Source organism: Hypanus sabinus, chromosome 2, assembly GCF_030144855.1.
Source record: "Hypanus sabinus isolate sHypSab1 chromosome 2, sHypSab1.hap1, whole genome shotgun sequence".
NCBI lineage: Eukaryota > Metazoa > Chordata > Chondrichthyes > Myliobatiformes > Dasyatidae > Hypanus > Hypanus sabinus.
In genome coordinates, this window is record NC_082707.1 from 208202331 (window position 1) to 208216356 (window position 14026).

General features: G+C 42.0%; 1 protein-coding gene across 3 annotated transcripts in view; it reads left to right on the forward strand.

The window, feature by feature from the left end:
- The window catches only part of prima1 (proline rich membrane anchor 1), a 542280-nt gene that overhangs the window by 387417 nt on the left and 140837 nt on the right, over window positions 1-14026 (forward strand). Inside the window, exon 4 of one of the 3 annotated variants that reach the window (XM_059962679.1) lies at window positions 8396-9325. The exons of the other annotated variants lie outside the window; for them this stretch is intronic. Within the exon in view, the coding sequence (XP_059818662.1) occupies window positions 8396-8495 (100 nt within the window). The 3' untranslated portion in view covers window positions 8496-9325. Of the gene's footprint in view, window positions 1-8395; window positions 9326-14026 lie in introns of those variants that run through there. 3 annotated transcript variants of the gene reach the window in all.

Consider the following 14026-nt stretch of genomic DNA (forward strand, 5'->3'; position numbering starts at 1 on the left):
AAAATAATAAAAAATAAGTAAGAATAAATATTGGGAACATGAGATGAAGAGTCCTTGAAAGTGAGTCCATAGGTTATTGAACAGTTCAGTGATGGGCGAGTGAAGTTATCCATTTAGTTCAAGAGCCTGATGGTTGAAGGATAGAAACTGTTCCTGATCCCAGGGATGTGGGCCCTGAGGCTCCGGTACCTCCTTCCTGATGGCAGCACTGAGAAGAGGAGCCTGGCCTGGATGGTGGAGGCCCCTGAAGACGGATGCTGCTTTCTTGTGACAGTGTTTCATGTAGATGTGCTCAATGGTGGGGCAGGCTTTACCAGTGATGGACTGGAACATATTCACTGCTTTTTGTAGGATTTTTCTGTCAATTTTCCATGTTGTAATAATCAACAAAGGAAGCCTTGTGGAGGAGGATTGGGTCAAGCCTCCGTCAGGAGGGACGTTAATACTACTATTTATTTCTGACTGTGGCTCAAGTCTGGTTGTACCATTATTCAGGGAATTGTGACTGGAGCTAGCTGGCCAATGGTTGTCAGCAGATCTCTCACTTCTGGGTGTGTTGATGCTCTGGGGCTAAAAATAATAAACCCAACAAGTACAGCCATCTTCCATCGATGGTCAATATGACAGCAGCTAGTGGACCAGCAGCCCATATGGATTCCAACATGCATCGGGGCTGCCTCGTGTGCCAGGACCAATCATTCTCACCTCACATGTGGGTTCAAGGCCCAAACAAAGGTGTAATTTTCATTTTTTACGATCACAAGACACTGCTGAATATTAGGAATATCGAGTGCTGCAGATCTACCCCACTAGTGAGTGGAGCTGGACTTGTGTTCTGTGTTGCTGCTGGCAACACCCCGTCAGAGGTAGTGCGCCATCCAACAAACGGTGCAAAAGCCTGTCTTGGACATTGTGATTGCATTGGTGATGTAGAATGCTGCAAGTCGATTCAGCCATTCACTGAGGGCAGGGAAGCAGTGTGGCCTCGGTTGTAATGTGGAACTCACACTCAGGCTGTGTGTGACTTTTGCTAATGTGTTTTGCATCTTGGCCCTGGAGGAATACTGTTTCATTTGGCTGTGTTCATGGGCATGGCTGATTGACAATTAAATTTGAACTTGATATTGGAGTTTTGAGCTGAGCCAATCTTAATTATAATCCTGAAATATATTTAAAATGGAACATTTATATATTTTATTGCTTTTTATAATGAAGTTCTATGTCATGATATTGACACTGGTATGTTGTAGAGCTGCTGAATATTATAAGCCGATGTCTAGTTGCTCCATATCCCAGCATCTGCAGTCCCTCATGTGTCTCTGATTTGTAAGACAATTTGACCAGGCATAATCTACTATATTCATCATATAATGTATCAATAGTCTTAAAATGTTTAGTTAGAAAGAGTACTTAGATAAGATTAAATAATGCACCTAAAATTAATTATTTTTATTAAATTTTTAAAATATACCAATTATTGTTTATACTCAAAGATTTCCATCTTTCGGCTGTCTACATCTTGAAATGGAGTCGTGTTTCCAACGCATTAGTCAGACTCGATGGAAACTGATCTGGATCTTGATCCTCAAGAGTAAAACTCACAACATGCTGGGGGAGCTTAGCAGGTCGGGTAGCATCTATAGAAGTTAATAAACAGTTGACGCTTCGGACCAAGACTCTTAATCAGGACTGGAAAGGATGGGGGATAAAACCAGAATAAGAATGGGGGGGAGGGGAAGGAGGACAAATTGGAAGGTAAACACAAAGTGCACTGCAGACGCTGTGGTCAAATCAAGACGTACAAAAATGCTGGATGAACTCAGCAGGTCGGGCAGTATCCATTGACTGCTTCTTTCAACGGATGCTGCCCGACCTGCTGAGTTCATCCAGCTTTTTTGTACGTCAAACTGGAAGGTGATAGATGAAACCAGATGGTTGGGGGAGGTGGAAAGTGAAGTGAGAGGCTGAGAGGTGACGTAAGAGCATAAGAAATAGGAGCAGGAGTCGGCCGTCCGGCCCATCAGGCGGTAAAGGTAAAGGGCTGGAGAAGAAGGAATCTGATAGGAGGGGCGAGTGGACCATAGGAGAAAAGGAAGGAGGCGGGACACCAGACAGAAGTGACAGGCAGGTGAGGAGAAGAGAAGAGGAAAGAGAGGGGCCAAAGGACCAGTCTTAATGAAGGGTCTTGGCCAAAATGTTGAGTGTTTATTAATTTCTATAGATGCTGCCTGACCCAGAACTGGTGGGCACTATAGGAAAGTAATTTCTGGATTGCTGCCTGTGCCATGTGCCAGTGAGGGTAGAAACTGGATGATTTGGCAGATTAATGTGCGGCTGAGAAGCTGGTGCAGGGGGCAGGGCTTCGGGTTCTTGGATCATTGGGATCTCTTCTGGGGGAGTTATGACCTGCACCTGAACCCCAGGGGAATCCAATACTCTTGTGGGCAGGTTTGTTCGAGCTGTTGGGGAGGGTTTAAACTAATTTGGCAAGGTGATGGGAACTGGAATGAAGGGACTCGGGATAAGATGGATAGTACAAAAAGCAAAGGTAGCGTGCTGTCAAGCGGTCAGAAAGGGCAGGCAGATGACAGAGCAAAATTGCAGCCAGCAGGGTGAGTATCAGTGTATTAGGGATGCAGAATCAACAAGGGTAGAAAATACAGTATCAAAGTGTTACATCTCAATGCATGGAGTATCAGAAATAAGGTGAATGATCTTGTTGCACTTTTACAGATTGTCAGGTATAATGTTGTGGCCATCACTGGGTCATGGCTGCAGGATGGTCATAGTTAGGAGCTGAATGTACAAGGTTACACGTTGCATCAAAGGGATAGGAAGGTAGGCAGCAGGGTTGGCTGGTAAAGACTGGCATCAAATCAGTAGAAAGGTGTGACATAGGATCTGAAGGTGTTGAATCCTTGTGGGATAAGTTAAGAAACTGTAAGGGTAAAAGGACATTGATGGCAGTTATATACAGGCCTCCCAACAGTGGCTGGGAGGTGGACCACAGGTTACAACGGGAAATAGAAAAGGTGTGTCAAAAGGGCAACATTATGGTAGTCAAGGGAGATTTCAACATGCAGGTCAATTGGGAAAATCAGGTTGATAATGCACCTTGAGAGAGTGAGTTTGTTGAATGTGTACGAGATGGCTTTTTAGAGCAGTTTGTCATTGAGCCTACCAGGGGATCAGCTATACTGGATTGGATGTTATGTAATGAATCAGAGGTGATTGGGGAGCTTAAGGTAAAAGAACCCTAAGGAGGCAGTAATCACAGTATGATTGAGTTCAACTTGAAAACTGATAAGGAGAAAGTAAAGTCTGATGTAGCAGTATTTCAGTGGAGTAAGGGAAATTACAGTGGTATGAGAGAGGAGTTGGCCAAAGTAAATTGTATATCAATGATTTAGATGATGGAATAGATGGCTTTGTTGCCAAATTTGCAGATGATACAAAGATTGGTGGAGGGGCAGGTAGTGTTTAGGAAGTAGAGAGAATACAGAAGAACTTAGAAAGATTAGGAGAATGGCAAGAATGTGGCAAATGAAATACAATATTAGAAAATGCACGGTCATGCACTTAGGTCATAGAAATAAATGTGCAGAATATTTTCTAACTGGGAAGAAAATCTAAAAATCTGAGATGCTGGGGGACTTGGGAGTCCTTGTGCAGAACACTCTGAAGGTTAACTTGCAGGTTGAGTTGGTGGTGAGGAAGGCAAATGCAATGTTGGCATTCATTTCAAGAGGTCTAGAATACAAGAGCAGGGATGTGATGCTGAGGCTTTATAAGGCACTGGAGAGGCCTCACCTTGAGTATTGTGAACAGTTTTGGGCTCCTTATCTCAGAGGAGATGTGTTGGCATTGGAGAGGGTTTAGAGAAGGTTCACAAGGATGATCTTTGGAATTAAAGGGTTATCAGAAGGAGCATTTGATGGCTCTGGGGCTGTAGTTGCTGGAATTTAGAAGGATGGGGGGGGATCTGATTGAAACCTTTCGAACGTTGAAAGGCTTAGACAGAGTAGATGTGGAAAGGATGGCTCCTATGGTGGGGGAGTCTAGGTCAAGAGGTCACAGCCTCAGGTTAAAGGGTATCCATTTAAAACAGATATGCTGACAAATTTCTTCATCCAGAGAGTGGTGAATTTGTGGAATTTGTTACCATAGACAGCAGTGGAAGCCGGGTCATTGGTTGTATTTAAAACAGAGATAGGTTCTCAATTGGACATGACATCAAAGGTTACGGGGAGAAGGATGGAGAATGGAGCTGAAGAGGGGAAAAAAAAAGGATCAGCCATGATTGACTGTTGGAGCAGACTTGATGAGCCCAATGGCCTAATTCTGCTGCTATGTCTTATGGTCTTAAAGAGGAGAAAGGAAATCAAGGTAATTAATTTGATGATGAAGTAGAGAGCTGGACTCAAGTAGAGCATAAGTTAAAGAGTGTTGGAGATAATAAGACAATAAGACACAGGTGCAGAATTTGGCCACTCAGCCCATCGAATCTGCCCTTCCATTCCATCATAGCAGTCTTACTTTCCCTCTTAACCCTGTTCTTCTCCTGCCTTGTTTCTGTAACCTACGAAGCCCTGACTAATCAAGAACCTATCAACCTCTGCTTTAACTATACTTAATGAATTGGTTGTCCTGCACAGCTGTCTGTGTCAATGATTTCCAGATATTAACCAACCCTTGGTTAAAGAAATTCCTCCTCATCTCTGTTCCAAATGGATGTCCCTCTATTTCTAAGGCTGTGTCCTCTGGTTCTAGATTCTCCCACTATAGGAAACATCCTGTCCACATCCACTCCATCCAGGCCTTTCAATATTTGATAGGTTTCAAAGAGATCCCCTTCATTCTTCTAAGCTCCAGCAAGTCCAGGCCCAAAGCCATCAAATACTCCTCATACTTTCATTCCCTGAACTATTCTCATTAGCCACCACTGGAACCTTTAATGCCAGCATTTCTTTTCTTCCATAATGTGCCCAATACGAGCAATGAGATCAACATGCACGAAACAGCGCACCCTAATGCCTTCACCATTATTTTGGGGGATTTTAACCAGGCCAGTCTGAAAAAAAATCACTAAGCAATTACCATCAACAGATCACTTGCAATACCAGAGGTAACAACACACTGGACCACTGTTACACCACCATCAAGAATGCCTACCGTGCTATTCCACGCCCTCACTTCGGGAAGTCTGATCACCCGGCTGTACTTCTACTCCCTGAGTATAGGCAGAGACTGAAGACTGCAGATCCAGCAGTGAGGACCAAGAAGGTTTGGACAAGAGAAGCACAGGAGCGCCTACAGGACTGCTTTGAATCGGTGGACTGGACTGCATTCAGAGATTCATCTTTGAACCCGGATGAGTATGCTGCAGTTGTTCCCGACTTCATTAAAACCTGTGTGGATGAGTGTGCGTCTACAAAGACTCACTGAGCATTCCCAAACCAAAAGCCGTGGATCAACCAGGAGCTACTTCATCTGCTGAAGGCTGGATCTGTGGTATTCAAGTCTGGTGACTCAGGTCTGGACCAGAAAACCAGGTATGATTTGCGGAGGGCTATTTCAAGGGTGAAGAGACAATTTCAAATGAGGTTGGAGGCAACATCGGATGCACAGCAACTCTAACAAGTTTGCAAAACATAACTTTCTATAAAACAAAACCCAATAGCATGAATGGCAATGATGCTTCACTATCAGATGAACTCAACATCTTCTATGCACGCTTTAAAAGGAAGAATACAACTACAGCTGTGAAGATTCCTGCTGCACCAGATCTCTGTCTCATTGACTGATGTTAGGCTGTCTTTACAGAGAGTGAACCTTCATAAGATGGAAGGTCCCGATGGAGTACATGGTAAGGCTCTGAAAACCTGTGCCAACCAACTGGTGGGAGTATTCAAGGACATTTTCAACCTCTCACTGCTACAGGTGGAAGTTCCTTCAAAAAGGCAACAGTTATACCAATGCCTAAGAAGAATAATGTGAGCTGCCTTAATGACTATCGCGCAGTAGCACTCACATCTACAGTGATGAAATGCTTTGAGAGGTTGGTCATGATTAGACTGAACTGCCTCAGCAAGGACCTGGACCCACTGCAATTTGCCTATCACCACAATAGGTCAACAGCAGATGCAATCTCAATGGCTCTTCACACGGCTTTAGACCACCTGGACAACATAAATACCTACGTCAGGATGCTGTTCATCGACTATAGCATTTAATACCATCATTCCCACAGTTCTGATTGAGAAGTTGCAGACCTGGACCTCTGTGTCTCTCTCTGCAATTGGATCCTCCAACTTCCTAACCAGAAGACCACAGTCTGTGAGGACTGGTGATAATATCTCCTCCTCACTGACGATCAACACTTTTTCTCACTATTACCATCCGGAAGGAGGTACAGAAGCCTGAAGGAACACACTCAGCGATTCAGGAACAGCTTCTTCCCCTCTGCCATCCAATTCCTAAATGGACATTGAACCCTTGCACACTATCTCACTTTTAATATATAGTATTTCTGTTTTTTGCATGATTTTAATCTGGTCAACATACATATAGTGTATAAAGTATGCTGAATAAGATTCACTTTTTTCTTCTATATTATGTATTGCATTGAACTGCTGCTGCTAAATTAACAAATTTCACGTCACATCATGGTGATAGTAAACCTGATTCTGATTCTGATTCGAAACTGCTCACAATACAGCAAGTGTGGTTTTATAAAGCCTCAGCTTTACATCCTTGGAGCACCATATGGGGGAGATGAGGTAGGAGGATGTGCAGGTTGTCCTCGGTAGGCACCTGAGTCTGAATAGACACTTTGGGCCACTGGGCCTATTTCTGTGCAGTGTAACTGAGCTGTAAGAGTCTGGATGTTGTATTACAACTTTACAAAGCATTACCAGGCTGCTCCCAGGGTACAATGTGCTGATCTGTCGTCGTGCTGTAGGGTGACTGAAATGGAAAATGCAGATAAGGTTTACCAGAATTTTGGTTGTTTTGGAGGAAAGCTGGTTAGTTCTGGGAAGAGGTTGGATTGGCTGGGCTTGTTTTCCACAGAATAAAGGCGGCTGAGGGATGACCTAATAGATCAATAGATCATGTGATTTTAAAATAATAATAGTAGTCATCATCATAATCATAATAATAATCGAAGACCAACAAATTCATGATGATAAATGCAGAAAATGCCAAATAAAACCAGAAACAATCAAACACATTCCAGGATTCTACAATCAGGTTCCTACAAATTATAATACAACTGATCCAGTATTACAGATAGGACAGCCATAGTCACCGTCTGCATATCATAATAGAAGATAAACAAGCTAGAACAAATAGATAGAGCCATTCTGAACATGCGTAACATCCATAAATTAATAAATGAAGAACACCAGAAACATGCTGAATTAAAAGAGGAAATTGAAAGACTATGGAATATGAACAGGGTATTCATTGTCTCGATAGTAATTTCTAAACTGATGATATCCCAAAGTCACTACACATAGCATTAAACAACTAGGCCTACACAGCAATATTTATATAAATCTCCAGAAAGCCACAATACTAAACATTACTAGAATAGTCTGAAAGTTCCTAGCAATTGAGAAATGAGTGTGCTTGGCTGTGTCTGTACTTCAGGTTTTACCAGCTTCTGCAGAGAATTAAAAAAAATAAAATCTAATAATAATAATTTATTTATAGAGCACTTTTCATTTAGAAGATGTAGTTCAAAGTGCTTTGCAATGGGTTGAAGTGCAAGCAGGGAAATAAAATACATGTGAGACTGATGAATACCCTGCCACCACCGAGGTCTCATCACCAGGAGAGTGAGCTGTTGACTGGTTACTCATTAACTGAGCTATGCACTTCGCATGGTATTTTATTAACTGATTTGCAGTAATATTTTGCTCTATGTGCTATGTGTGTGATATGTGTTTTGTTGGTACACTGTGTCCGGAGGAACGTTGTTTCATTCGGTTGTATGTATGTACAATCAGATGACAATAAACTTGAACTTGGACCTAAAGTAGCCACATTAACTACTTGCCAGGGTGAAGGAGTGTTGGTAGTTTGCAAAAGCCTAATTAGTGTGGATATCATGTAATTTTGTTTGTGACAAAATTTGTTAAACTATTTTAAAAAGACATTTCTACAGTTTTAGATGCCGAAGCAGAAGTTAAAAAATTGTGAATGCTTTCCTCAATTAATCAAAGCTTAGCTTAACTTTCTTTTTCTAAAACAATGGAAAATTTTGTTATGCAAAATGTATTCCTTCCCTAAAGTATTAAGTTCACATGATTAACAAGTACTGACAGTTAACACATTTTCTTTCTGTTCTGTTTTTCCTTGCGTTTAACCAACCTTCCCGCACCGGAATCAGGAAGCCCATGAGGAAAGAAGAAAATGGGACAGGCGGAGCGGAATATGCAATGACTTCCCAAAACAACAAAATGGCAGACAGAAACAGTGTACTCATTTAAAATAGCAAACAGAAACATTTAACCTTAAAAAGGAAGCACCGTCCCACAGTTATTGTTTCAAGACAGGAGTCTGCTTCGTTTGAAATGCACATTACACACAGGGAAAGTTTGAAAGCATCCCGCAAGGACAAGGATCAGGAACTTATTTCAAACAAAAATGAACACATATACTCAGAGCAGAGAAGCAGACTTCCCTTTGGCCAAGTTGACTGTGAGGACAAAGCTGCCAATCAAAGTAAGAGACAAGATCTTACAAAAGGCATAATTACTACTTATAGTCCCCATTGAAAGCAACAATATCAAGATGTTTCAATACCCAGCTGAATTTTAACTCGTTCTTTCAAATATTCTATAATCTCCAAAATAAATGCTATTCAGTCAGAATCAGAAGTGTTGATGTTAAAGTCTTTACATGCATGAACTTGGTATCATGGGAACAAAACAGAAGACGATCACTTCATAATCCAATGAACCAACTGAGAGCATGGTTGTCCATCGCACCATGTACACTTGCCGTTTGATTCACTATGCAATCCCCTTCATGAAGCCTCTCATCCAAGTGTACTGATCCATCCAAAACACATAGCCGGTTACATTTTGCAAATGACTTTACAAATAGGTGCTTTTTTTAATTCTTTGTTGGCATGTCATAATTTAATTGATGAAGCCTTTTCTACACTGGCAAGCCTGAAGTTGTTTTAAATCACAATAAAGAGTTTTATCAAAATTAAAAATTAGTAAAATACTATTTTTCCCTTAAAGACCAGGCCATGGGCTTTATTCTTCAATGTGTTTATTTTCTATATAATAAATATGAAATAAATGAATTATTAAACCATATGGTCTAAGGCTTTCTCTGAATCAGAATCAGGTTTGATATCACTGGCATTTTCTCGGTAGTGGAAAGCACGAGACTCTGATTCACAGGTTGTCCCGGCTCGTGCTCTGGCTGCAGACTGCTTGCCCTCAGTACCTCTCTGCAGGCACGTCCACCTCGAAGCTACCTGGGTCATCATCATCACCGGGCTCTTCCTCTACGACAGGTCATTGGCAAATTATCATAACATTTGTTGTTTTGTGGCAGCAGTACATTACAATACATAATAAGAAAAATATATAAATTACAAAGAGAAATATATATAATTAAAGTGCAAAAAGAGAGGAAAATACCGAGGCAGTGTTCATGGGTTCATTGTCCATTCAGAAACCTGATGGTGGAGGGGAAGAAGCTGTTCCTAAAACAGCTGGTTGATGGTAGCATTGAGAAGAGGGCATCCTTCTCAATAACGAGGTGACGAGGGTCCTTCAGGGTGGTTGCCACCTTTTTGAGGCATCACCTTTCGAAGATGCCCTCGATGCTGGGGAGACTTGTGCCCATGATCCAGTTTGCAACTTTCTACTTCTTTCTACTTTCTACTTTCTGATCCTGTGCAGTTGCCCCTCCGACCATACCAGACAGTGGCCTCTCCCCCCCCCCACACCAGACAGTGGCCCCTCCCCCATACTGGACAGTGGCCTCTCCCCTCCATACCAGACAGTGGCCCCTCCCCATACCAGACAGTGGCCTCTCCCCTCCCCCACACCAGACAGTGGCCCCTCCCCCATACTGGACAGTGGCCTCTCCCCTCCATACCAGACAGTGGCCCCTCCCCATACCAGACAGTGAAAATAACTTAAAATACTTAAAACCAACCACTTAAAATACTCCAGTTCACCCCCCCCCCTCCAATTCATTCAAGTAAATCAGTAGCTGATCCTCTCAGGGTTACTTTCCCAATTTCTATGTGCAGCTAGTTAGCTAGTCAAAGACTTAAGGTCTTTGCATAGAAGATACACGATCTCGGGAGAAGCTTGGTTGAGAATCACAAAGTTTCAGCACATCCCCCACGGTCCAAGTTTGCTGACCACTTCCCCTGAAACAATTCCCTCCCGTTCGCAACTCTCCGACCAGAGAAGCAGCCTCTCAGTACACACCATGTCAATTTCTCATCTTGTGTTTTTCGATGGATTCACCGCTGATTTGTTTGAACTCAATGGGAATGTGTCAGTCTTTCTCTGGCTATCCTCATGGAACAACCCACATCCCAGAAATGAATCTGGTATCAGGCAGGAATGTCCTTTCTTCAGAGTAGACTCAGTACTCCCTATCATTTCATCTAAATTAATAATGCTAACTGAACATAGCAGAGGACTTAGTATTGAGCGCCGGCTCACTAACCAGCTCAATAATCGCTTGCCAGTCTGAACATTACTGTTCACCAATTATTTTATAACATTTTATTAACATCAGTTGTCATAGAAGGCTACAGCTCAATAACAGGCCCTTTGGCCCATCTAGGCTGTGCCAAACCATTGATTTGCCTTGTCCCATTGACCTGCAGCTGGACAGGTGTGTTATCATTTCAAATTTTTTGTGACATTCATAGCTCCCCTATTAATCTGCCCTGTCACATCATCATAAAAAATCATTAGACTTATCAGACCTGGTTAATTTCAGTAAAACATTGGCCTCTGTCTAATTTGATTTCTTTATAACAACGTCCACATGAGTAGTTGAAGGTTCAAGTGAATTTATTATCAAAATACAGATGCAACCCTGAGGTTCATTTTCTTGCAGGGATTCACAGTAAGTACGATGAAATGTACTAGAATCTTTGAAAAACCACACATAAGACAATAGTCAGTTGGCATTGCAAGTTTCAGCCAGTGGATTTCCAGTTGCTTATCATCTCTCTCACTTCTTTCATGAATGCATTTTTCCTCCTTCACAGCCGGTGAGCATGTGTGAGAACCTTTGAACACCATTAATGCAACCACAGTAACCTCCCGTGGAATGCCACAATTTCAGGCCATTAGATTCAAAGCATTTTTAAAAACTTTTAATCTTCTAATTTTTCCAATTGCTCTGAAGTTTTCCATCTGATTGGAATCCTGTTTGCCCAATATTACTGGTAAATTTTCTATAAAAGACATACATTTGTTGGAAGGCCCTAAAAATGTCCTCACTTCATTTAGCGATGTTTCTTCTCCTAGGATCTCACAATTATGTTCACAGTTTATGTAGTTTTACTTTTCTATATCACTATAATGCCATTTCCATCCTGCTCTCCAGTGGTTAGTCAATCATTTATTGAATTCTTTAAAATCTTCAAGTTAGTTCATTCTCTTGCTATAGTTTGGAGCCTTTTAACATCAGATTCACAAAGGAGTGATCACCTTTCCTACAGAATTAATTTGCACTCAGTGGATGGTCATTAAGAATTAGAAACATAGAAAACAATACAGGCCCTTCGGCCCATGATGTTGTGCTGAACATGTCCTTACCTTAAAAATGACCTATGGTTACCCATAGCCCTCTATTTTTCTAAGCTCCATGTACCTATCCAAAAGTCTCTTAAAAGACCGTAATTTATCTGCCTCCACCACTGCCGTTGGCAGCCCATTCCACACACTCACCACTCTCTGCCTAAAAAACTTACCCCTGACGTCTCCTCTGTACCTGCTTCCAAGCGCCTTAAAGCTGTGCGCTCTCGTGCTAGCCATTCCAGCCCTGGGAAAAAGCCTCTAACTATCCACACGATCAATGCCTCTCATCATCTTATACACCTTTCACCTTTCATCGCTCCAAAGGAGAAAAGGCCGAGTTCACTCAACCTGTTTTCATACGGCACGCTCCCCAATCCAGGCAACATCCTTGTAAATCTCCTCTGCACCCTTTCTATGGTTTCCAAATCCTTCCTATAGTGAGGCAACCAGAACTGAGCACAGTACTCCAAGTGGGGTCTGATCAGGGTCCTATATAGCTGCAAAAATTGTGTGGTATTTCTTTAAGGGTTTGCTATTGTTCATTTACAGGAAACTATTTTCCCAATGCATCTTAACCAGCTTGCAGCTCATATCTTTTTCCCTTCCCTTTCTCCCACAATCCACTCTCCTCGCCTGTTAGATACCTTTAACCCAGGCTCTTTACTTTTCCCACCCACCTGGTTTCACCTATCACCTACTTCTAACTTGTTCCCCTGCTCCCTCCCATAACTTTTTTATTCTGGTGCTTTATTCCTTTCCCAGTACTGGGGAGAGTCTCGGCCCAAAATGATGACTGTTTGTTAATGTCCATAGATGCTGTCTGTCTTGCTAAGTTCCTCCAGCATTTGGGATGTGTTGCTCTGGTGTTTTCAAAACTTCCCTTCTGTAAAGCACCCACGTCCCAGCCAAGCACTATCTGCCTGCCTAACTAACCACAGTACCTGCACATTCTAGTCCAATATTGAGGAGATATCTCAGCCTGAAAGGTTGACGGTTTATTCATTTTCATCATTGCTGCCTGACCTGCTGAGTCCCTCCAGCATGTTACTCTGAATTTCCAGCATTTGCAAAATCTCTTGTGTGTATTTTTTTATTTCCATTTTTGGTTTTTCTCTGTTTTCAAATCAACATCAAATTCATTCTTATTCTGTCAACTTCTTCCAGAAAACCCTCGATGATGAGATCACTAATCCAATCGACATCTCAAAGTTCGGCTCCGGTTGTGTTGCAAATGTAAACTTCTCCAGTCTGAATTGCCTAGTCTATGTGAACAACGTATGTCTGTCCCATCTTCAACATATTTATATAATCTGTGTGATAATCTATTGAAAAAGATTATCAGAATGATGTATGTGATCAATGCAGCCGTTTTTAATCAATGCAGTACTCCACCCTCCTTATGGGAATTTTCTCTCACATTGGTCTGGCACAGTACTGTTGGCTGAAGAGCTGTACAGTTCTAATGTATATTATGTTGAGATTATTCCTCCCCAGTGGCTCTGTATCATCAGTTATCAGAACTAACCACAAAGTCTGGCCCATGTGTTGCTGCCAACAGATCTTCTGTTTTGTTAAATGCTACTAAACTAGGACAAACATACAATCACACACTGCTTATCATTACACACAAAGTGTACCTTTACTCTACACCCTTCACCTTCCATCTTATAGGGAGAAATTAGGGGCTGTATGGTAGAAACTAGGAGCCGTACGGTAAATATTAGGGGGCTGTACAGTAGAGTAGTAGTTGGCCAGAGTTCAATTCCTGCTGCTATCTGTAAGGAGTTTGAATGTTCTTCCCATGACTCTGTAGGTTTCCTCTGGTTGTTCTGGTTTCCTCCCACATTCCAAAGAAGATATATGGGTACTAGGTTAATTGGACACATCGGTGTAATTGGGCAGAATAGTCTTGTTGATCCACAAAGGTAGATTACAGTTCTAAATTTAAAATTATATGAAACTTTACTCTAATGCAAATCCTCACTGCCCCCACTTTTTTTTAATATAGCTAAGAACCACCCCGATCTCCATCACAGATGATCAAATGTCCTCAGACACTGGAATGCGTTATAAAGACAATAAAGTCTGCAGGTGCTGGAAATCCAGAGCAACTCACACACAATGCTGAAGTAACTCAGCAGGTCAGGCAGCATCTATGGAAATGAATTAAACAGCTGATGTTTTGGGCTGAGACCTTTTAGAACTCTGGTGTATCTGGAGTGGGT